General features: G+C 34.8%; 5 protein-coding genes across 5 annotated transcripts; all 5 read left to right on the top strand.

Annotated features, from left to right (window-relative positions):
• The first annotated feature begins 449 nt into the window (after window positions 1-449).
• Window positions 450-1864, top strand: LOC125846018 (receptor-like protein Cf-9). Its single transcript, XM_049525484.1, has 2 exons — window positions 450-834; window positions 980-1864. Exons 1-2 carry the CDS (start codon window positions 450-452, stop codon window positions 1837-1839), a joined length of 1245 nt encoding a protein of 414 aa, XP_049381441.1. The 3' UTR covers window positions 1840-1864.
• LOC125846019 (receptor-like protein Cf-9 homolog) lies at window positions 1859-3235 on the top strand. The gene has a single exon (XM_049525485.1). The coding sequence runs from the start codon at window positions 1880-1882 to the stop codon at window positions 3233-3235; it is 1356 nt and encodes a 451-aa protein (XP_049381442.1). The 5' UTR covers window positions 1859-1879.
• An 845-nt stretch (window positions 3236-4080) lies between these two features.
• LOC125846020 (receptor-like protein Cf-9) lies at window positions 4081-5645 on the top strand. Its single transcript, XM_049525486.1, has 2 exons — window positions 4081-5550; window positions 5604-5645. Exons 1-2 carry the CDS (start codon window positions 4081-4083, stop codon window positions 5643-5645), a joined length of 1512 nt encoding a protein of 503 aa, XP_049381443.1.
• Window positions 5646-5726: 81 nt separating this feature from the next.
• Window positions 5727-6660, top strand: LOC125846021 (receptor-like protein Cf-9 homolog). The gene has a single exon (XM_049525488.1). The coding sequence runs from the start codon at window positions 5737-5739 to the stop codon at window positions 6658-6660; it is 924 nt and encodes a 307-aa protein (XP_049381445.1). The 5' UTR covers window positions 5727-5736.
• A 919-nt stretch (window positions 6661-7579) lies between these two features.
• Window positions 7580-10354, top strand: LOC125844825 (receptor-like protein Cf-9 homolog). Its single transcript, XM_049524164.1, has one exon. The coding sequence runs from the start codon at window positions 7580-7582 to the stop codon at window positions 10190-10192; it is 2613 nt and encodes an 870-aa protein (XP_049380121.1). The 3' UTR covers window positions 10193-10354.
• Window positions 10355-22912: the final 12558 nt, after the last annotated feature.

Here is a 22912-nt window from a genome sequence, read left to right on the forward strand (position 1 = left end):
TGGCAATAAATTTTCCATTCACAAAAACATATAACGGTAATTGAGTTAATGTCATTGCATTCTAAATATCATAGAAACTGGTCTCTTTTGGTTGTCACCGACTTCATTGACCATTAAACCACATCCATAACTTTCATTATAGGCACAGTAGTATGTGAACATGTACACTTTCATTTGAAATTTCCACTACAAGACTTTGAAAAACAATACCAGTATTTAAGTTGTTTCTAGAAATGCTTTAATTCCATTGACTTTTGAAGTCGTCCATTCATTAAAGGCATTGCCTTCATTAAATCAAGTGTGAATTTCACAATTAGCTTACCACAAATAGTACTTTTAACTCAATTATTTTTATGTGTTATATATTACTATCAAAATACAGACCCTCTTAATCAGTACAAAACTTTTTCTTGATTTCACTATCAACTCTGAACACTTTGATGCGAAAAATGGTCTTCCGGCAATTCTCATTTCTGTTCTTTTTCTGTTTCTGTCTGCTTTCTTTTTCTTCATCCATACCTCATCGGTGCCATGAAGATGAAAGTATTTCCCTTCTAAAATTCAAGAAAACACTTACTGTAGATCCTTCATCAGAAAGGTGTATTTCCTACTGTTATCCAAATATGAGTTCATGGAACATGAGCAGAGCTTGTTGCTCATGGGATAGAGTCATATGCGATGAGATGACTGGCCATGTCATTGAACTTGGCCTCTGCTGTAGCCGTCTGGTAGGAAAGATTGATTCCAATAGCAGCCTATTCCGACTCTCTCATCTCCAAAGGCTTGATCTTTCTTGGAATAACTTCTTAAATTCTCACATCTCTCCTGAATTTGGTAGGTTCTCGAGCTTGACACATCTTAATCTTACCAACTCATTTTTCTCAGGCCAAATTCCTTCTGAAATCTCTCATCCAAGTTACAATCTCTTCATCTCTCAGACCTAAGAGTTGGACCTCACAATTTTAAATTGCTCCTTCAGAATTTGACCCAATAAGAGAGCTTGATCTTACTTACGTGGACATCTATTCCACCATTCCTCTGAATTTTTCTTCTCATTTCACAACTCTGGGGCTGGAAGACACAGGATTGTACGGGATAATACCTGAGAGTATTTTTCACCTTCCCAACCTGGAAATACTTGACTTATCCAGCAATTATCAGCTAAGTGGTTATTTTCCAAAGACCAAATGGAACAGCAGTGCATCTCTCGTAGGGTTAGATCTCAGTGGCGTGAATTTTTCTTGTAATTTGCCTGAGTCTCTTGGATATCTAATATCGGTACATTCTTTGTCTCTTGGAAATTGCAACCTTAGAGGACCTATTCCTGAATCTATTTCGAATCTCACCCGCATAGAGTCTTTGTACCTTGATGGTAACTCCCTGAATGGAACAATACCATCAGGGATGTTCTCCCTTCCATCACTAAGTTATTTAAGCTTGGGTTCTAACCAATTTTCTGGTCAGCTTGAGGATTTCAAGTCCAATACACTAGTCTGGATTCAGTTACAGGGCAATCGGCTGCAAGGCCATCTTCCCAAGTCAATTCAAAACCTTGTGAACCTAAAATATCTTGATCTTTCTTTCAATAATTTTAGTGGTAGTGTGGATGTCAGCCTCTTTTCAGACCTCAAACAGCTTTCGTATCTTAGTCTTTCATACAACAGTATCTCATTGACTAATGAAAAGGAAGTTAAATCTAGTTTGCCGGAGTCACTTGAGTACTTACGTTTGGCTGCATGTGATGTGAAAGAATTGGAGTTTCTAAGATCCGCAAAGAAGCTATCTGACTTGGATCTTTCAAATAATAAGGTTCAAGGAAGAGTTCCTGATTGGGCATGATCTACTTGGAATTTTTCAGTGTCAAATCTTATCCCACAATATGCTGACAAGCATGGACTCAATTCCTCTTCAATCTGGATATATTATTGATTTGCGGTCCAATTTTCTTAAAGGGTCACTACCTATTCCTGGGAATTCCACAGCATTTTTCTTCATATCAGAAAATAATCTTAGTGGGGAAATTCCTTCATCTATTTGCAATTTGAAATCAGTGCAACTTCTAGATTTGGCGAGAAACAACTTGATGGGAGCAATTCCACAATGTTTCGGTAATATCAGTGGCCTCCTGGTTTTGGATATGCACAACAACAATCTTTCTGGGACTCTCTCAATGTCTTTTGGAATCGTAAGTGAACTTAGAAGCCTCAACTTGCATGGAAATGAACTAGAGGGGAAAATCCCTCGATCTTTGGCCAATTGTGAAGCGTTGCAAGTTCTTGATTTAGGCGATAATCACCTAAACGGCACATTCCCCATGTGGTTGGGAACTCTGCCATATCTGCAAGTTTTAAGCCTGAGATCAAACAAGTTGCATGAATCTATTAGAACTTCAAGGATAGAAAACATGTTTCCCCAGCTTTGCATCATCGATCTCTCTTACAATGCCTTCTCGGGAAACTTACCTACAAGTCTGTTTCAACATCTGAAAGCCATGAGGACAATTGACCAATCATTGAAGGCACCAAGATCATCTTACATAGAATCATATTACCAAGATTCTATTACAATTGCAACCAAGGGAATGGATCGTGAAATTGTGAGAATCTTGTATTTGTACACCGCTCTTGATCTTTCAAATAATAAATTTAGTGGGAAAATTCCAAGTATTATTGGGGATCTCGTTGCACTTCATGTGCTGAGTTTATCTCATAATGGATTGCAAGGTCAGATACCATCATCACTCGGAAATTTATCTTCAATTGAATCATTGAATCTATCCGTTAACCAACTTTCGGGTAAGATACCACCACAACTGGCTTCTCTTACATCTCTTGCATTCTTAAATCTCTCCCACAATCATCTCCAAGGATGCATCCCTCAAGGACCTCAATTTCATACATTCGAGAATAATTCATATGAAGGTAATGATGGATTACGCGGATTCCCCATTTCAAAAGGTTGTGGCAATGATCAGGTGTCAGAGACAAACTATACTGAATCTGCTCTAGACGATGAAGAAAGCGATTTTGAATTTCTTAGTGACTTTTGGAAAGCTGCTCTTATGGGGTATGTAAGTGGACTATGTATTGGATTATCAATAATATATTTCATGATTTCAAATGGAAAACCGATATGGCTTGCAAGAATCATTGTAGAGCTGGAGCACAAAATAATGATGGGAAGGAGAAAGACGCAGCGAAGGCAAAGGAATAACAGAAGAAGTAATCACCTTTAGAACCTATATATTGTTTTCTTTTATCTGAAAAAAAGTTGATATGAAGGCAGCAGTCTTTCCTTGACTATGGAAATAAAATATATTTAACTCAAGTGCTTCTGTTGATTGAAAGAAGACTTATTTGAAAGTAATGTTTTCCTACTTATTTGGTTTCTTATGCAAGACTTGAGAAACAACAAAAACTTCCAACAAAATAGTCTTTTTCTTTGACTTAAAATATTTTCATCAAAATATAAGCTTCAAATTGATTTCCATGAAGGAACTAATTCAGCTCTCACAAAAGAAAATTTATTTTCTTTAGACAAATACAAAACACGGCCGATTTGAAAGTAATGTTGTCCTACTTATTTGTCTTCTTATACTTGACTAGACTAATAATACGGCCAATTTAAAACAAGATTTTTACTAAGGAGATTCAAAATATGATAAATAGATATGTTAAAAAGAATACCTACCTAGGCATTTCAATCAAGGCAGTTAATGCTTAACTATATATGATGTTTCAAGTTTCAAATTATTCAAAAAGAAAGAGTCCTTGTTAAATATATATCAGACTATATATATTTCTGTAGCCTGTTCTTGATTTTCACTATCAACTTTAAACTCATTGATGCTAAACATGGGCTACGGGCAATTCTCATTTTTGCTCTGTCTGTTTCTGTCAGCTTTCTTTTTCTTCATCCATACCTCAGCTGTGCCGCAAAGATCAAAGCTCCGCTCTTCTAAAATTCAAGAAAACTCTTACTGTTGATCCCTCATTAGTTTTGTGTAATTTCTACGATTATACAAGTTCATGGAATATGAGCATAGATTGCTGCTCGTGGGATGGAGTGATATGCGATGAGATGACTGGCCATGTCATTGAACTTGATCTCAGTTGCAACAGTCTTGTAGGGAAGATTGATTCCAATAGCAGCCTATTCCAACTCTCTCATCTCCAAAGGCTTGATCTTTCTGTGAATAACTTCTCTAATTCCAACATCCTGCCTGAATTTGGCAGGTTCTCGAGCTTGACATATCTTGATCTTTCTGACTCCTATTTCTCAGGTCAAATTCCTTCTGAAATCTCTCATCTTTACAAGTTACAATCTCTTCTTCTCTCGACATCTTATAACACTGTGCAAAGACTCGCAGCCCATGATTTTAGGTTGCTCCTTCATAATTTGACCCTATTAAGAGTGCTTGATCTTAGTGGTGTAAGCATCTCTTCCACCATTCCTCTTAATTTTTCTTCTCATTTTACAACGCTGGTGCTTGGGCATTCAGAGTTGTATGGAGTAATACCGGAGAGTATTTTTCACCTCCCCAAACTAAAAATACTTGACTTATCCATCAATTATCAACTCAATGGTTATTTCCCAAAGACCAAATGGAACAGCAGCGCATCTCTCACAGATTTAAATCTCCAAGGAGTGAATTTTTCTGGTTATTTGCCTGAGTCTCTTGGTTATCTAACCTCACTGAATAATTTGTTTCTTATTTTCTGCAATATCTGGGGGCCTATTCCTGAATCTCTTTCTAATCTCACTCGCATAGAGTATATGTTCCTTGCAGGTAACTTCCTAAATGGAACAATACCATCATCGATATTCTCCCTTCCTTCACTAACTGATTTAGAATTGAGTAATAACCATTTTTCTGGTAAGCTTGAGGATATCAAGTCCAATTCATTATTATCTATTGATCTAGGCAATAATCAGCTGCAAGGCCATCTTCCCGAGTCAATTCAAAACCTTGTGAACCTCACAACTCTTGATCTTTCTTTCAATAATTTTAGTGGTAGTGTGGATGTCAGCTTCTTTTCAGACCTCAAACATCTTTCATCTCTTGGTATTTCATATAATAGTATCTCATTCACAAATGAAAACAAAGTTAATTTTACTTTGCCTGAATCACTTGTGTACTTACAGTTGGCTGCCTGTGAAGTGAAAGAATTGGAGTTTCTAAGATCCGCAAAGAAGCTTGAGCACTTGGATCTTTCTAATAATAAGCTTCAAGGAAGATTTCCAGATTGGGCATCATCTAACTGGATGTTTTCATTGAACAGTCTTAATCTATCCCACAACATGCTGACAAGTGTGGACTTAACTCCTTTTCAATCTCTAAAAACAATTGATTTGCGATCCAATTCTCTTCAAGGGTCCCTATCTATGCCACCAAATTCCACAACATACTTCTTCTTATCAGAAAATAATCTTAGTGGAGAAATTCCTTCATCTATTTGCAACTTGACATCATTGGTAATGCTAGATTTGGCGAGAAACAACTTGAAGGGAGCAATTCTGCAATGTTTGGGTAATATCAGTAGCGTCCAGGTTCTGGATATGCACCACAACAGTCTTACAGGGACTATTCCAACAACTTCTAGATTTGGAAGTTCTCTGAGAAGCCTCAACTTGCACGGCAATAAACTAGAGGGGAAAATTCCCCAATCTTTGGCCAATTGCAAAGAGTTGCATGTTCTTGATTTAGGAGATAATCATCTCATTGATATATTCCCGATGTGGTTGGGAACTCTTCCAAAGCTGCAAGTTTTAAGCTTGAGATCCAATGAATTGCATGGGTCCATTAGAACTCCAACGATTGAAAACATATTTCCTAATCTTCAAATGTTAGATCTCTCTTCCAATGCCTTCACAGAAAACTTACCAACGGGTTTGTTTCAACATTTGAAAGCCATGAGGACAATTGATCAAACTATGAACGCACCACATTATGAAGGAACTGATGGATATTACCAAGACTCGGTAGCTGTCGTATCTAAGGGGTTTGAGCGTGAAATTGTGAGAATCTTGTATTTGTACACCGTTATCGATCTTTCAAGTAATAAATTTGGAGGGCAGATTCCAAGTATCATGGGGGAACTCATTGCAGTTCACATATTGAATATATCTCATAATGGATTGGAAGGTCATATACCGTCATCATTTGGAAGTTTATCTTTGGTTGAATCATTGGACCTGTCAAGTAACCATCTTGTAGGAAAGATACCAGCACAATTTGCTTCTCTTACATCTCTTGAAGTCTTCAATCTTTCCTACAATCATCTCGAAGGGTGCATTCCTCAAGGAAATCAATTTCAGACCTTTGAGAACAATTCATATGAAAGTAATGATGGATTACGTGGATTCCCACTTTCAAAAGTCTGTGGTGATGATTCAGTATCAGAGACAAATGATACAGTTTCTGGACTAGACGATGAAGAAAGCAATTCTGAATTTCTGAATGATTTTTGGAAAGGTGCTCTTATGGGCTATGGGAGTGGACTATGTATTGGACTATCCATAATATATTTCATGATTTCAACTGGAAAACTGATGTGGCTTGCAAGAATCATTGTAGAGCTGGAGCACAAAATAATGATGGGAAGGAGAAAGAAGCAGCGAAGGCAAAGGAATTACAGAAAAAGAAATAATCAGTTATGATGTCACAGTGGCGAGATTGTTAATGAACTATTTTATTCAGAATGACAAGTAACTGGTTGAGATAAGCAACTGATAATATCGTTCAGGACTATTTTATCTTTCAAATACGTATGTGAGATGAGTTGATCGTTTCTTCACCTATTCTTGTTGGTTGTTTCTGCACTTATTTTTGATGGTATTCCTTTGAGAGTAAGGCTTTGTAATCTGTATAACCTATTGAGCGCACTGTACTGAACTTCCGAAATGTGTTTTTTAAGTTGCATTTGCAGAATGGGATTTGCTGCTTACGCCATATGCCAGACATTCGTTAGCTGAGATTTGTACCAGACGCACGTGAATCACATACGACCTCAGGCAAAAGTGCACATTTTTAGAAAAAAAAAATCAAGATACCCATTCTTAGAAATGACCCTTTTTCACATAAGCTCCACCCCTGGTTTCAGTGATTTGGTATTTTCAGGGGGAATAACTCATAGTTTAATGACTTTATTGTCACAAAAACAGTTACAAAGAGTATGTTTAATAAATAGCTCGTATTGTTATGAAGAGTTAATTTAGAAATGACCATCGGTGAGATTATCCTCAAAATTTTGTGATGAAGGTAAATGAGAAAGTAACACAATATATAATTCTATTTTTAATAACAAAACTAAAAAGATGATTCTCTATCCTTTTAAAGTTTGTTTTCCTATTTAGGGAATTTATTTTCTGTTTGATAGATGTGTAGCACATGCATAAGAATTTGAAAAAGACAAAAAGAAAACAACCCAAATTACATATGAACAGACAGAAATGGTTAAAGTGTGAATGAGAGAAAGAGCAGACAACAACATTTGGAGAAAACACGTTTCTGTTTGGTCTTCAATGATAAGTTTCATACAATATAAAATTTGAAAACCCAAAATAATAAACTCAAAATATGATGATGATTCCAAGCAAAATATTCTCTCTACTTCAGGTTTTCACTATTTTATATCTCCTTACAGTTACTTTTGCTTCCATCGAAGAAGCAACTGCCCTCTTGAAATGGAAAACAAGTTTCAAGAACCAGAATAATTTCTTATTGGCTTCGTGGAAGCCAAAGTCTAATGCATGCAGGGACTGGTACGGAGTTATATGCTTTAACGGTAAGGTAAGCAAGTTGAATATTAGAAATACTAGTGTCATTGGTACACTTGATGGTTTTCCGTTTTCATCTCTCCCTTTTCTTGAGTATCTTGAAATTAGCATGAACTATTTCTCTGGCACCATTCCACCTGAAATTGGTAAACTCACTAATCTTATCTATCTTGATTTATCGAATAATCAGATTTCAGGCACAATCCCAACGCAAATTGGCTCACTAGCCAAGCTTCAGATCCTCCATATCTTTGACAACCATTTAAATGGTTTCATTCCTGAAAAAATAGGTCATCTAAGGTCTCTTACTGAGCTAGATTTGAGTTCTAACACTCTTGATGGTTCTATTCCTACTTCATTGAGGAATTTGACCAACTTGTCACTTTTGAATCTTTATAAAAATAACCTTTCTGGCTCCATTCCTGCAGAAATAGGTTACCTAAGGTCTCTTACTGATCTATGTTTGAACCGTAACTCTCTTAATGGTTCTATTCCTGCTTCATTAGGGAGTTTGAACAGCTTGTCTATTCTGCATCTTAGTAGTAATTACCTTACTGGCTCTATTCCTGAAGAAGTAGGTTACCTAAGGTTTCTTACTGATCTACGTTTGAACGATAACTTTCTTAATGGTTCTATTCCTGCTTCATTGGGAAATTTGAACAACTTGACTATTCTGCATCTTCATGATAATCACCTTTCTGGTCCTATCCCTGAAAAAATAGGTTACCTAAGGTCTCTTGTAGGATTAAGTTTGAAAAATAACTCTCTTAATGGTTCTATTCCTACTTCATTGGGGAATTTGACCAAATTGACCCTTTTGTATCTTTATGAGAATCAACTTTCTGGCTTTATTCCTGAAGAAATAGGTTGCCTAAGGTTTCTTACTGATCTACGCTTGAACGGTAACTCTCTTAATGGATCTATTCCTGCTTCATTGGGGAATTTGACCAACTTGTATGATTTACATTTAAGCAATAACTCGCTTTATGGTTCTATTCCCGCTACATTGGGGAATTTGAGAAACTTGCATGTTCTGTCTCTCAATAACAACAATCTGATTGAGGAAATTCCTTCAGCTATTTGCAATTTAACATCACTGGTAATCCTGTATTTGTCGAGAAACCACTTGAAAGGAAAAATTCTGCAATGCTTGGGTAATATCAGTGCCCTCCAGTATGTGATAATGTCACATAATAATCTCAGTGGAGAGCTCCATCCATCTATTTGCAATTTAAAATCACTGCATATTCTAGATTTAGGTAGAAACAATCTAAAGGGAACAATTCCGCAATGTTTTGGCAACATGAGTGGTCATCTTGAGGTTCTGGATATGCAACACAACAATCTTTCTGGAACTCTTCCAACCACCTTTAGAGCTAGAGCACTTAGAAGCTTCAACTTGCATGGCAATAAACTTAAGGGGAAAATTCCCCAATCTTTGGTCAATTGCAAAAAGATGCAAGTTCTTGATTTAGGAGATAATCACCTTAACGACATCTTCCCGGTGTGGTTGGGAACTCTTCCTAAGTTGAGAGTTTTAAGCTTGAGATTGAATAAGTTGCATGGACCCATTAGAACTTTAGGAAGTGAAAACATGTTTCTTGAGCTTCGAATGTTGGATATCTCTTCCAATGCCTTCACGGAAAACTTACCGACGAGTCTATTTCAACATTTGAAAGCCATGAGGACAATTGATCCGTCAATGGTAGCACCAAGATATGGATATTACCAAGATACGGTAGCTGTTGTATCCAAGGGATTGGAGTTTGAAGTTGTGAGAATCTTGTTTTTGTACATCACTATTGATCTTTCAAACAACAAATTTGAAGGAAATATTCCAAGTATTATGGGAGATCTCATTGCACTTCGTGTGCTGAATTTATCTCATAATGGATTGCAAGGTCATATACCGCCATCACTTGGAAGATTATCTTCAGTTGAATCATTGGACCTGTCAAGTAACCATCTTGTAGGAGAGATACCAGCACAATTTGCTTCTCTTACTTCTCTTGAAGTCTTAAATCTCTCCTACAATCATCTCGAAGGGTGCATTCCTCAAGGAAATCAATTTCAGACCTTTGAGAACAATTCATATATCGGTAATGATGGATTACGTGGATTTCCACTATCAAAAGGCTGTGGTAGTGATGATAATGATTCAGAATCAGAGAAAACTGATACCGGATCTGAGCTTGATGAAGAAAGCAACTCTGAATTTCTGAATGATTTTTGGAAAGCTGCTCTTATGGGCTATGGAAGTGGACTTTGTATTGGATTATCCATTATATATGTCATGATCTCAACTGGAAAACCGATATGGTTTGCAAGAATTATTGTGGAGCTGGAGCATAAAATTATGATGGGAAGAAGAAAGAAGCAGCGAAAGCAAAGGAGTTACAGAAGAAGCAAATAATCGCATGTAGAAGAGTTAAAAATTCAGGTATGCAGTTAAGTTCTAGTTTGAGCTTTAGATTATTGCAGCTAACTATATCTGAATATTTTCATATTAGTTATATCAGCAACTAATTGAATGCTCTACAAAGCTTATTTCTCTGTCCAAAATTAGTTGGAACCTGTGATCCAATTATCTGGTTAGAGGCTTGGTTTAACAAGTAATTCTTCAAGTGTGAACCAAAAGTAAAATTCGTCGGACTTAATAACTTTCTTTCAAATTGTAATTTCATTTTAGCATAAAATAAAAGACTTGACTTTCTTTGTGTAAATATAAACATCAGACAGTAAATAAACAAATTCAAACATGCAGGTGGTTGTTGAAGAATTTGTTGGAATGCTCATCAGAGATGCAATAATATCAGAAACTGCAGCTTATGGTTTATAAGTAGGCTTTTTATTCTTCCTTTATTAAGTTCAGGAAATGTAATATTATGAATATTGATGATATATTAAGTTATGTAATGTTTTAACGTATTCAATGAAATACTATGTGTAGATTTCCATTGTACCAAAAAAGAAAATAAACATTGTGTGTGTCCCTGAGGAGACATTCGATTGAAAAAAATGAAATGTATTTTTCGCTATGGTGATATTTCAAGTAGGAAAAGTCAAACAACTGATAGTTAAGTTGTGTTTCAATAAGCAGTTGATGATAGTTCATGAGGTAGAAAATTCACGCACATGATTGTTCAAGTATGCAACACAGAAAATCGAGATACTTCAGATGTGTTTTTGACCCTTCACTCTTTATGTTTTGTGTGTTTCTGGATGAAAGAGGTAAGTTAGTCATGTATACGAGTCCAAATGCATTGAATGAAGTGTATGGCATCATATATTCTCTACCGACCGACTAGATAGTCTTTCTGTTGATGAAAAGAGAGAGAGAGAGTATTCAAAAAAGCTGAATTGACGGAGGAAGATATTTTTGATGCAACAGAGGGAAAGAGAATTAACAAGGAAAATTATCGAGTCTCCCACAATTTTCTCCACAGATGTATCCCTCAAGGACCTTAATTTCATACCTTTGAGGGTAATTCATATGAAGGTAATGATGAATTGCGTGGATTCCAGTTTCGAAAGGTTGTGGCAGTGATCTATTATCAGAGGCAAGTTATACATATGTATCATATCTGTGCTTGACGATCAAGAAAGCAATACTGAATTTCTCAATATTTTTTTGGAAAGCTGATCTTATAAGCTATGAAATTGGACTATGTATTGGATTATATGTAGTATGTTTCATGATTTCAGCTGGAAATCCGAAATGGCTTGCAAGAATCATTGAAGAACTGGAACACAAAATTAGTAGTGTGTTGAATGAAGTTTATGCATTTCTTGGATTCCTATCTACTTACTGTACAATTTGCAAACTAATAATACTCACTTCACAGAATCTAAGAGGGACTTTATTATGAATAAAACTTTGAACTTGAGAATACGTTATCCGTTGTCCCTAATATAATCAAGCTCGAGAAAGAAGTGAAGGCAGAGTGTGGGATGTCCCTAAAGCTAATTATATCAAGCCAACACCAGCACCAGCATACGAATGGATGTTTTCTATCTCAGATTTCTAACTTATGGGAAGAAATCACTAGTATTTTTGTGTCTCTTCTAAGATTTGAACCCTACAGATCTCTTATGGTTTCATCTACTTCATTGTCCGCTAAACCACACCCATATTAATTATTAGTACAGACTCAATAGTTTGTGGATAATTTCTGTTCCAATCTCATTACTTGAGATCCTCATTTACATTATCATATAGTATAAATCTAACTTCTTTTTTTCTTTGGGGAGCAACACGAAATAGTCATTATACTTTTTAGATTTGGACAAGTGGAATGAGAACGCAACAAAACTATTTGGTAAAGTCCTTATTTTAATTATATGTGTAACACATTTACATTCATAATTCATTATGTTTATTGACTTAACACAACAAAACTAGTTGGTTATGTCCTTGTCTGAATTATATTATATGTGTAACACATTTACATTCATTATTTATTATCTTTCTTGACTTAATGCAAAAAACTATTTGGTTAAGTCCTTGTCTGAATTATATGTGTAACACATTTACATTCATTGTTCATTATCTGTCTTGACTCAACACAACAAAACTATTTGTTAAGTCCTTGTCTACAGATGTAAGTGTATCTTTCAAAGAAATCTGCCTATATAGATATGAATAGCCTTTTCTTAATTTTCACTATCAACTCTCAGTACACAGACTTACTCAGTATTTAGAAACAACTTGGACTAAATCATAGGATACAGGCAATTCTCATTTCTGATCTTTGTCTGTTTCTGTCAGCTTTCTTTTTCTTCATCCGTACCTTATTCGTGCCTCAAAGATCAAAGCACCACTCTTCTAAAATTCAAGGAAACTCTCACTTTAGATCCCTCATTAGTTACATGTAGTTCCTACTCTTATACGAGTTCATGGAATACGAGCAGAGATTGTTGCTTGTGGGATGGAGTCATATGTGATGAGATGACTGGCTGTGTGATTGAATTTAATCTCAGTTGCAGTGGTCTTGTAGGAAAGATTGATTCCAATAGCAGCCTCTTCCAACTCTCTCGTCTCCAAAGGCTTGACCCTTCTTCTAATAACTTCTCTAATTCTCACATCTTGCCTGAATTTGGAAGGTTCTCGAGCTTGACACTTCTTGATCTTTCTGACTCCTATTTCTCAGGTCATATACCTTCTGAAATATCTCATCTTTCTCAATTACAGTCTCTTCACCTCTCCCCGTCATTTGAAACCATTCTAAGACTCACAGCCCATGATTTGAAATTGCTCCTTCAGAATTTGACTAAATTAAGAGAGCTTGATCTTACTTCCATAAACATCTCTTCCACCATTCCTCCGAATTTTTCTTCTCATTTGACAACTCTTAGGATGGGAAATACAGGATTGTACGGGATAATACCTGACAGTATTTTTCACCTTCCCAATCTGGAAACGCTTGTCTTACAAAACAACAATCAGCTCAGTGGTTATTTCCCGAAGACCAAATGGAACAGCAGTGCATCTCTCATCTTTTATGTGAATTATTTTCAACCCTCCAAACATCAGCCCAGTTGAAGGCTGGGCATTGTTACACACGCGCGCTTTCATTGGTCCACGTCGCAAAGGGTTTTAAAAATATCTTACCTGTTTTATATAACCCATCCGTTCCCAAAATACAACCCAACCCATTTTTAAACAAATATTCCTAAATCTCTCTCAAATCTAAAGACCTAATCTGAAGAATAACAAGTCATTAGCGTGAAAGATTTGTTGAGTTTAGGATTTTCGTGAAGAAACAAAGGATTTGCATGAAGAAACAAAGTTACCAGGTTAGTAATCTTCGTTTAGATGATTGTAACATTTGACCGAGTTAAGGATTTTCGTAAAACTTAGTTTTTTTTATCTTTTCAGTTTGACGATGGATGTGTACGTTACCTTAAGGTTTCACCATGGTGGAAACTACAACAAAAACCTCGTATTAAGTATGAAGGAGGTATTGTCACTGATTGTTTTGATGTAGATGTTGATAAATTGTCCTACTTTGAATTTGTTGATATAGTTAAAGAAATTGGCTATAATTGTTCTGCTTGTGTTGTTTATATTAAACCACCTAAATGTCGACGTGTTGTTGAAGTTAAAAGTGATAGGGATATTATGGGTATTGTACATAAATTAAAAAATGTAGATATTGTTGAACTTTATATGACTCATTTAGTTGAAGAAGTTGTTGTGCCCCCCCCCCCTCCCCCGCCGAAATTGGATATCTAAATGATGTGGGTGGGGAATCTAATACTACTTTTGATAAGAAATCTAGTCAAACTTTTGAGGGTAGTGAAGATTTAGGATTTGAAGAGGCTGCACAACCTGAAGAACCTATTATGGGTGAAGAGTTGGGTGAAATGTTGGGTAGGACTTTTGCTAGTGTTGGAGAGGACTTGGGTAGTGCTTCTGCTGGTGTTGGAGAGGACTTGGGTAGGGATTCTGTTAGTGTTGGAGAAGACTTGGGTGATACTTCTTCTGCTGCTGCTGCATCTGATATTCCAGAAGTTGGGTCTGATTGGGAAAGTGAAACAGAAGCAAGTGATGATTCAGACAATGCAGATTTGTCTGATGAAGGAGAAGATGAGTATGGTAGTGATGTTCATGAGGAGGTTATAAATCTTAGGAAAGAGAAAAGGGCTGCTAAAAAAAAAAAGGGGCGCTAGATCTGAATGAGTTGATTTAGGAAAAAAAGGAGTTGATTTGGGATATGATGAATATTTATTCAAGAAACAAACTACTTTTGAGGGTAAGATAGCTGGAGATGAGCCCTACTTTGATTTAGATGAAGCTGTTAGTTTTGAAATAGATACTGATGAAGATGTTAATGAGGAAGATGAGGTTGAACAACCTATAAGAAGACAAAGAAAAGCAAGAAGAGCAAAAAGAAATAAAAAGAAAATTGTATTTGACCCTACCTGTCAGTTAATAGTTTGGGAGACTGATTTTGCTTTTGAAAGTGTTAAGCAGTTTAGAGAAGCTATTACTAGATATGCAGTTCAAGAACATGTTGAATTAGATAAATATGTTAATGATGCAACTAGGGTGAGGGTAAAGTGTACAGTTGGTTGTCCATGGTTGTTGTTTGGAAGTATTGATTCAAGAGCAAGAGATTTTGTGGTGAAGAATTATAATCCAGTACATAAATGCAATGGCACAACCAAAAATAAATTGATGAATTCAAAGTACTTATCAGAAAGGTACAAGGACAGAATTATTTCTGAGCCTGGCATTTGAGTTTTTCAATTTCAAATTTTAGTGAAGAAAGAGTTGAATGTGTATGTAGGGAGGACTGTAGCAAGGAAAGCTAGAAACATTGTGTTGAAACAAATTATGGGTGATCATGTGGAGGAGTTTAAAAGAATTTTAGATTATAAAGATGAGCTCTTAAAGACTAATCCAGGCAGCACATGTGTGGTGAGACTTAGTGAAGAAACTTTTGAAGGTGACATAAAAATGTTTCAATTATTTTACATATGCTTTGATGCTTTAAAGAAGGCATTCAAAGTTGGAGCTAGAAGATGTATAGGATTTGATGGTTGCTTCTTGAAAGGTGTTTCTAGAGGTTAATTACTTGTGGTTGTTTGTAAGGATGGAAACAACCAAATGCTACCACTAGCATGGGCAGTTGTTGAGGTTGAAAACACATTCACTTAGAAATGGCTTATCAAGCTTGTAAGACATGATCTTGAGCTAGGAGATGGAACAGAATTGACAATCATTACTGATATGCAGAAGGTATTTTTGTTTTCTTTTTCATTTATTCATTTGTTTTCTTTTTCATTTATTCATTTATTTTCTTTTTCATTTATTCATTAACTTAGATCTCATGTTATTCTAAATGTTGTTGTTTAGGTCTTGACAAAGATATTCAAGATCTCATGCCAAATGCAGAACAAAAAATGTGTGCAAGACATGTTCTAGCCAACTGGTGTAAGAATTGAAAAGGCATTGAAAGAAGAAATTGTTTTTGGAGATGTGCCAAATCTACATATGAACAAGAATTGAAAAGAAATTTGGATCATATGGAGAAGTTAGGCACTAGAATATGTGATGACTTATTGTGGTACAATATAGAGAGGTGGTCTAAATTATACTTTAAGTTTTTCAGCTGTTGTGATAGTGTTGACAACAACATGACTGAAAGCTTTAATTCATGGATTTTGGGGCCAAGACACAAAACTATCATCATAATGCTTGAAGAAATAAGGATCAAAGTGATGAGAAGAATAGGACAATTGAGGGAGTTCTGTGATACTTGGATAACAAACATATCTCCAATGGCCCTAAAGGTATTGACAGAGAACACAACAAAGTCAATGAAGTGTAACCTTGAATGGAATGGTGAATATGGTTTTGAGGTTAAAAACAACTTGGATAACACATTTGTTGTGAATTTAGGCAATCAAACATGTATTTGTAGATCTTGGATGCTAAGAGGTATACCTTGTTGTCATGTTATAGCTGCACTTCATTTTAGAAAATTGGAGCCCATTAACTATGTTGCACATTGGTATAGCAAGGAGACTTATCTCAAGGTCTATAGTCACTACATTCAACCAGTTACTAACATGAAAATGTGGCCACAGTCGGCCAACCCTTCTGTTATACCACCTGTTATAAAAACACTACCAGGAAGACCTAGAAAGTGTAGGAGAAAGGAACAGAATGAAAACAAAACAGGAAAATTGTTCAAGAAAGGTGTTGAGATGACCTGCAGTCTTTGTCATGCAAAGGGTCATAATAAGAGGGGTTGTCATTTGAATAATCAAGCTAATGCAGGCAGATGAAGAGGAATGGGGAGAGGATGTGAGCCTAGTTCAACAAGGTCAAGTGTTGGTTCTTCTAGAACACCAACTGAATCACAATCAAACACAAAGAGAGGAAGAGGTCGACCAAGAGGTTCTACAAAACAGGTAATGTTTATAGTAATTCGTTTTGTTGTTAATTTACATCTTAATCAGTCTAATATTTTTGTTGATCAACTTATGTTATAGGCTAGTGCTACTGGAAAGGGAAGAGGAACTACAACTGGTAATGGAACAGGGATTGGTATTGCTACTGATAGTTCTGGTGCCACTGAAAGGGGAAGAGGAAATGGAACTGGTTTAGCTGGAAGGGGAAGAAGAACTAGTGTAGCTGCTACTGCTACTGATGTTCCTGGTCCTACTGGAGGAGGGAAGAGGCCAAGAATGGTTGGAATGGGGATACTACATAGTGGTTTTACAATCCACAATGTAAGTTGTCTTAATTATTAACACACTTTTAATTTTAACTTATGAAGCATCTAAGACAACATAATTTTGTGAATCTAGCCTGGAATGCCTACGAACTCTTCAATAGTGACTGGAAATCTTAGGCATCATAAACCAAGATCAGGCTTAAAATGGAAAGGAAAGGCTACTATAACTTAACAAGTTCTTCAAGAGATGAGAGAAAACAAAAGAATGAGAACAAGGTCCAATGCTACTGAAGTTTGATATGGAGACTACTTTAGTTTGATATTTTAGTTGTTTTTGGAACAATTATGCAGTTGTGACTGCATTAGTTTGATATGTTTGTTTTTGAAACAATTATGTTGCAGCTGTGACTGCATTTAGTTTGATCTATGTTTGTTTTTTAAACAATTATGCAGTTGTGACTGCATTAATTTGATATTTTAGTTGTCTCTTTTTGAAACAATTATGCAGCCAGTTTTGCATTACTTTTTTGTGTACAATTATGCAATTGTGACTGCAATTTAGCGAATGCAGTTGTAAATAAAACACAAACAAATACACAAACCACCAAATTACATTAAGAGAATAAGAAGAACTCATTACAAAAGAGTCTTGCACCTAATTGGTTACAACATAAACAGTGCTACACTACACCAACATTGATCTCACTACATCAACAACTTAAGGTAACTTCATTGAACCTTTCTTCATATTTATCACCTAGAACCAATAGCTTATAGCTATAACCACAACACAACAACAAGCTACAACAAAAAAGAGTACATTATGCCATGTTCTTCTCCATTTATTCTGCATCACTTTCATCTTCTCAACCTCTTCTTGCAACATTTTCAATTTCATACCTAGACAATCATCATCTTGTTTGAAATCTCCCGGCTTGTCAAGTTCTTCAGTAACCTCAACCAATTCAAATGCAGTGGCTGAGGTTTGAGAGGATTCTACTATATTCTCAAACTCACCCAATTTCTGTAGTTTAGGAATCACAAATTTCGACCTCAGATCAATATTTTCTTTATCCTTCCAACACCAAAAGTTGCAAGGTCTAGGACCCTTCAATAATGAAAAAGGATGAAGGAATTGTGGTTAATCAAATTCTTAATCGGCTAAAAAAATTTAAACAAAAATGATCTTTACCCCATAATAAGGACATGACCAATATCTTCTTCCGGGGTTATTTGAAGTCCAAGATGTTTTCAAACGCACCACAAGTCCATGATTACAATAAACTTTTTTCTTCGTAGTATAATCATCTTCTTCCATACAAAGATTTGTCAAATTAATTGATCGCATTGTGTGCTACAATTTTGTGCAAGAATTAACGAGAATCTGGAAAAAACAGAAAATAAGAAAAAGGGAGGAAAGAAAAATCAAAATAATAGATGAAGAAGATTAGGTTTGAATCTTACATTTTGAAGAACAATTCCTTCAAAGATTCAACTTTTAGGTTTGAATCTTACATTTTGAAGAACAATTCCTTTAAACATTCAACTTTTAGGTTTGAAGAGCTAAGATTTGAGAAAAATAATGAATTAGGTCACCATTTTTTGGATGATTGGGTTGGTGAGGGAGAAGAGGTATTTAGGGTTCTTCAAAAGTGAAGATTGTTCTTCAAATGGGTAATGGGTCGGATATTATCGTTGGAGGGGTAAATTTAATTTTTAAAAAATGTTAAAAGATGACTAACGCGCCGTTCTAAGCTGTAACAACACGCGCACAAGGTTGGTGTTCGGAGGGTTGAAAATAATTCACATAAAAGATGTTAAGGGGGGTTTATAAACACCCGTGTAGTTTAAGTACTAAAGTAAGTTTTCGTGCCAAGTTCAGGGGGGTTTTTATGTATTTTCCCTATTTAAATCTTAAAATAATCACCAAGTACATGTAGGTGATCAAACATTTAATAAAAAATATTAAGAACCTCAACTTAGATTTTACAGACCATTATAGTTTGGTAGAGTGTATAAACACAATGTTTAATAAAGTGTATTAGTAATGCTTGCATTGATATACTGCTTGTATTAGTTATGCATAAATGATTTCTTATGCATTTGATTTGGTGTATTAAAAATAGTATGCATTGTATAAAAATATTTACTTACAAAAATATCATTTATAATTATGGTGGAAAAGATGTAAACGTGCTTTTGAGGGCTAATTGGGTTTTTAATCATGCTAAATTGCTAATGCATGTATTGAATCCCTTTACATTACTAATACCTAGAAATCCATGGTATTAGTAAAACACTCCCCAGTACACAATAGAGTGTATAACTAATGCAAGCATTAGCTATATCTAACATCAAAAAGTGTACCAAACAAGGGATAGAGGTCGTTTGGTAGGGTGTATAAAAATAATGCTCAATATAGTGTATTAGTAATGCTTATATTAGTTATAAGAACCCGTTTGGATTGATTTTAAAAAATAGTTTTTAAGTTAAAAATAAAAAGTCAAACTTGTTTGACTTTTAAGTCAAAAAATAAAAAGTAGGGAGAGACGTACTTTTGACTTTTAACTTATTTTAAGTTATTTTTAACCTTGTCAAACACTTCCTAAATTATTTCAAGTAATTTTTACTTATTTTAAAATTTGTCAAACACTTTCAAAAGTCAAAAATTGACTTAAAAGTATGTTTGACCAATTTTTAAGTCAATCCAAACACCCTTAGGCATAGATTATTTCTTATACATTGTTTGGATTGGTGTATTAAAAATAGTATGTATTGTATACAATATTTATTTATAAAAGTATCCTTCACAATTATGGTGGAAAAGATGTAAATGTGCTTTTGAGGGTAATTGGATCTTTAACCATGCTAATGCATGTATTAAATCCTTTGCATTACTAATACCTAGAAATATATGGTATTAGTAATACCATTGTTTTTAGACACGTTTTTGGGGCGAGTCCCGAAAGAATTTTGGGGCGGGGCATACCAAAAACACTCTGGGGCGCAAATTAAAGACGTAGATCCATAGGGCGTAAGTCCTAGAATTTGGGGCGTAAGATCCAAGCGTAAAAACGTAAGCCCTGGTGTTACTTTTTTTATTTATTTTATTATTATTTTTGAACCTATTTTTGCTTGAAATCATACTTTATTATCGGTGTAATGATATTTCTAGTAATTAATATACCTTTCTCAAATAAAAATCATAATTTTTTTTTGTATATATTATAGGTTATTTATTAAAATTTATTTGAAAGATAATCGAAAGTTTTACTGTTGCTTATTTTCTTAGTAATAAAATTTTAAAATTGAATATACATGAGACTACTCCCCGTAGATCCATAAGACTTACGTCTCGCCTCGTATTGCATAAAGCGTCTCACCTCATGCTGCGCCTTTTTAAAACACTGAGTAATACACTTCTCAATACACAATAAAGTGTATAACTAATACAAAAATTGATTATACATAGCATGAAAAAATGCACCAAACATGGAGGCTACTAATACATATAGCTAATGCATACATTATTTTAGATATCGTTCGGTAGAGTGTATTAGATACACTAGCTCGGTGTATTAGTAGTTAATGATTCTAGAAGAAATACGCACATTAAAATTATCACACATATTTAAATTAACTTAGTAACAATTCAACAACAATCTAAAGTCTATATTTAAAAAGAATGAAATATACAAATAAACTCGAGAATCAATAATAAAGATGAATTTTTACCCTATAAATTCATGATGAATTGAAAATTCAGATCTATCTATTTCATAAAAAGAAATATAATCGTAACAAGACGCAAGATCTAAGCAACTTGCTAAAGTCATGGCCGCCTTCTAGGGGTGTTCATGGTTTGGATAAAAACTAATCAAACCGAAAAACCAAACCAAACCGATTAAATGAACCGATTTAATTTGGGTTTTGGTTTGGCTTGGTTTTAGATTGTTAAGAACCGATAGTATTTGGTTTGGTTATGGTTTTGTTTTAAAAAAATCGAAGAAATAGCCGAACCGAACCAACAAGTTATATACATAAATTTTATTATTATACATACATAATATATTATATTCATAAACAATTTTAAAGAATTTATATACGTTTCATCAAAATTTATTTATAATTTACTTATGAAAGAAAAAATATCCAAGGTGAGAACATTTTTCTTATTGGTTTCATGTATATGAGTGTCTATGGAAATTCTTTGTGGGACTGAAAATGTCATTGTCTCTTCCTTCTATGCCAAAATAGTGAATTTTGAAGTTTTATTCAGTAAATTCAATGATCGAAAGTTCTGTAATGCCCGTCATTCTAACTATTTTTTTGTTTGAATGGATTGTTGTCACTTTTTTCACGTTTTGAATGAATTGTTTCTTTTATTTTTATGTATGGTTAATAACCGAATAACCGAACCAAACCAAACCAAAACCGAAAACAACCAAACCGATAAATATATATTATATTTGGTTTGGTTTGGTTTTGATAATTTTAAAACCGATTAAGTTGGTTTGGTTTTGGTTTTAACCAATAACCGACTCAAACCAAACCGTGAACACCCCTACCGCCTTCCTATAATTTAGACTTCTTCCTATATATTTTAGGTTTAAAAATCTATAATTAAAGTCTATGATATATATTAATGAACTTGACAAATTTAGATTTCTCCTATGTATTAATTTTTTTTTACCATATATTAATAATAATAATTTGAAAAAATAGCAGTAAACGGCAATTTTATCTACGGTGATATCTATTAGCAAAGGATAAAAAAATCAATTAATATTTTTAGATAAATATTTATAAGGACCTTCATGCTATCCGGGCTTATTTGGTTTAACAAATAAGGAATAAATATTATTAAATTAATTTTAGGATGAGTTTATTTCATGTTTGATTGAGATAAAATTCCAAAACAACTTATCTCGAGATCGTAGTGTTGTTTTTATTCCACAACAACAACAACGTATCAAATGAACTCTCACTAAGTGAGATTCGAGGAGGGTATATTGAACGCATACATTATCTTTACATCATGTAGCTAGAGAAGTTGTTTCCGAAAGACCCTCGGCTCAAGTGCATCACACCCAATTAAAAGAAGAAGAAAACAATGAATAAATCATAATCATTAATAAGAAAAGCAGTGAAAAGTGCACAAGAAAAAACACTAATAATAATAAAATAGTGTGATACTCGAAAACTCAATAAACAACATATGACAAGAATTGCAAGAATACAACTAGTATTGCGACATACACTATAATTACAATAACATACTACGAAGTACTAACAAACCCAAAGCTTAACAAGGCAATATAACCCTCCACCCCTACTATCCTTCCACCCTAATACACGACTTCCACTTTATCTGGAGTCATGACTTTAGTAATATTAAGCTACACCATGTCCTGTCTAATCACCCAGCCGCAATCAGGGGCGGAGCTACCCTTGCACTAACACCCCTCCATCGAAAAATTACGTTGAGTCAAATTCTGATTTTATACCTATATATATTAGAATTGACACTCCTGAACCAAGTTGAAATGTTGGTTCAACGGTTCAGGGGCTACAAAGTTCCGCCTTGTCATTGACCTAGGCGTTGGGAGTTCGAACCTTGCTGAAGCCTATTTTTTTTAAAGGCTTTCAGCGTTTTTTTTTTTTTAACTTTTTAGAAAACTTGTGTGCATACTACTTTATATTTTGACACCCCTCAATCTAAATCCTGGCTCCGCCACTGGCCGCAATACTTCTTCGACCTACCTCAACCCCTCCTTATATCCCCTACATCCAGTCTCTCGCACCTCCTCACTGGAGCGTTAACACACTTCCTCTCCACATGCTCAAATCATTTCAGTCCGCCATAAATGTCACTTCCACCTTCGACATATAAAAGCGAAATATAACAAATCATGAAATAACTAATCTCAATTGAGAGTTGATAG

The sequence above is a fragment of the Solanum stenotomum genome, chromosome 11 (assembly GCF_019186545.1).
Source record: "Solanum stenotomum isolate F172 chromosome 11, ASM1918654v1, whole genome shotgun sequence".
In the NCBI taxonomy this organism is placed as follows: Eukaryota; Viridiplantae; Streptophyta; class Magnoliopsida; order Solanales; family Solanaceae; genus Solanum; species Solanum stenotomum.

Excerpts from the sequence above, each read along its gene's own strand:
- LOC125846018 (XM_049525484.1), top strand. The coding sequence starts at position 450 with ATGGTCTTCCGGCAATTCTCATTTCTGTTCTTTTTCTGTTTCTGTCTG. Across the intron at positions 835-979 it reads TCACATCTCTCCTGAATTTG|AATTTGACCCAATAAGAGAG; the intron begins GTAGGTTCTCGA and ends TTGCTCCTTCAG.
- LOC125846020 (XM_049525486.1), top strand. The coding sequence starts at position 4,081 with ATGACTGGCCATGTCATTGAACTTGATCTCAGTTGCAACAGTCTTGTA. Across the intron at positions 5,551-5,603 it reads GTAATATCAGTAGCGTCCAG|ATTTGGAAGTTCTCTGAGAA; the intron begins GTTCTGGATATG and ends AACAACTTCTAG.
- LOC125844825 (XM_049524164.1), top strand. The coding sequence starts at position 7,580 with ATGATGATGATTCCAAGCAAAATATTCTCTCTACTTCAGGTTTTCACT.
- LOC125846021 (XM_049525488.1), top strand. The coding sequence starts at position 5,737 with ATGTGGTTGGGAACTCTTCCAAAGCTGCAAGTTTTAAGCTTGAGATCC.
- LOC125846019 (XM_049525485.1), top strand. The coding sequence starts at position 1,880 with ATGCTGACAAGCATGGACTCAATTCCTCTTCAATCTGGATATATTATT.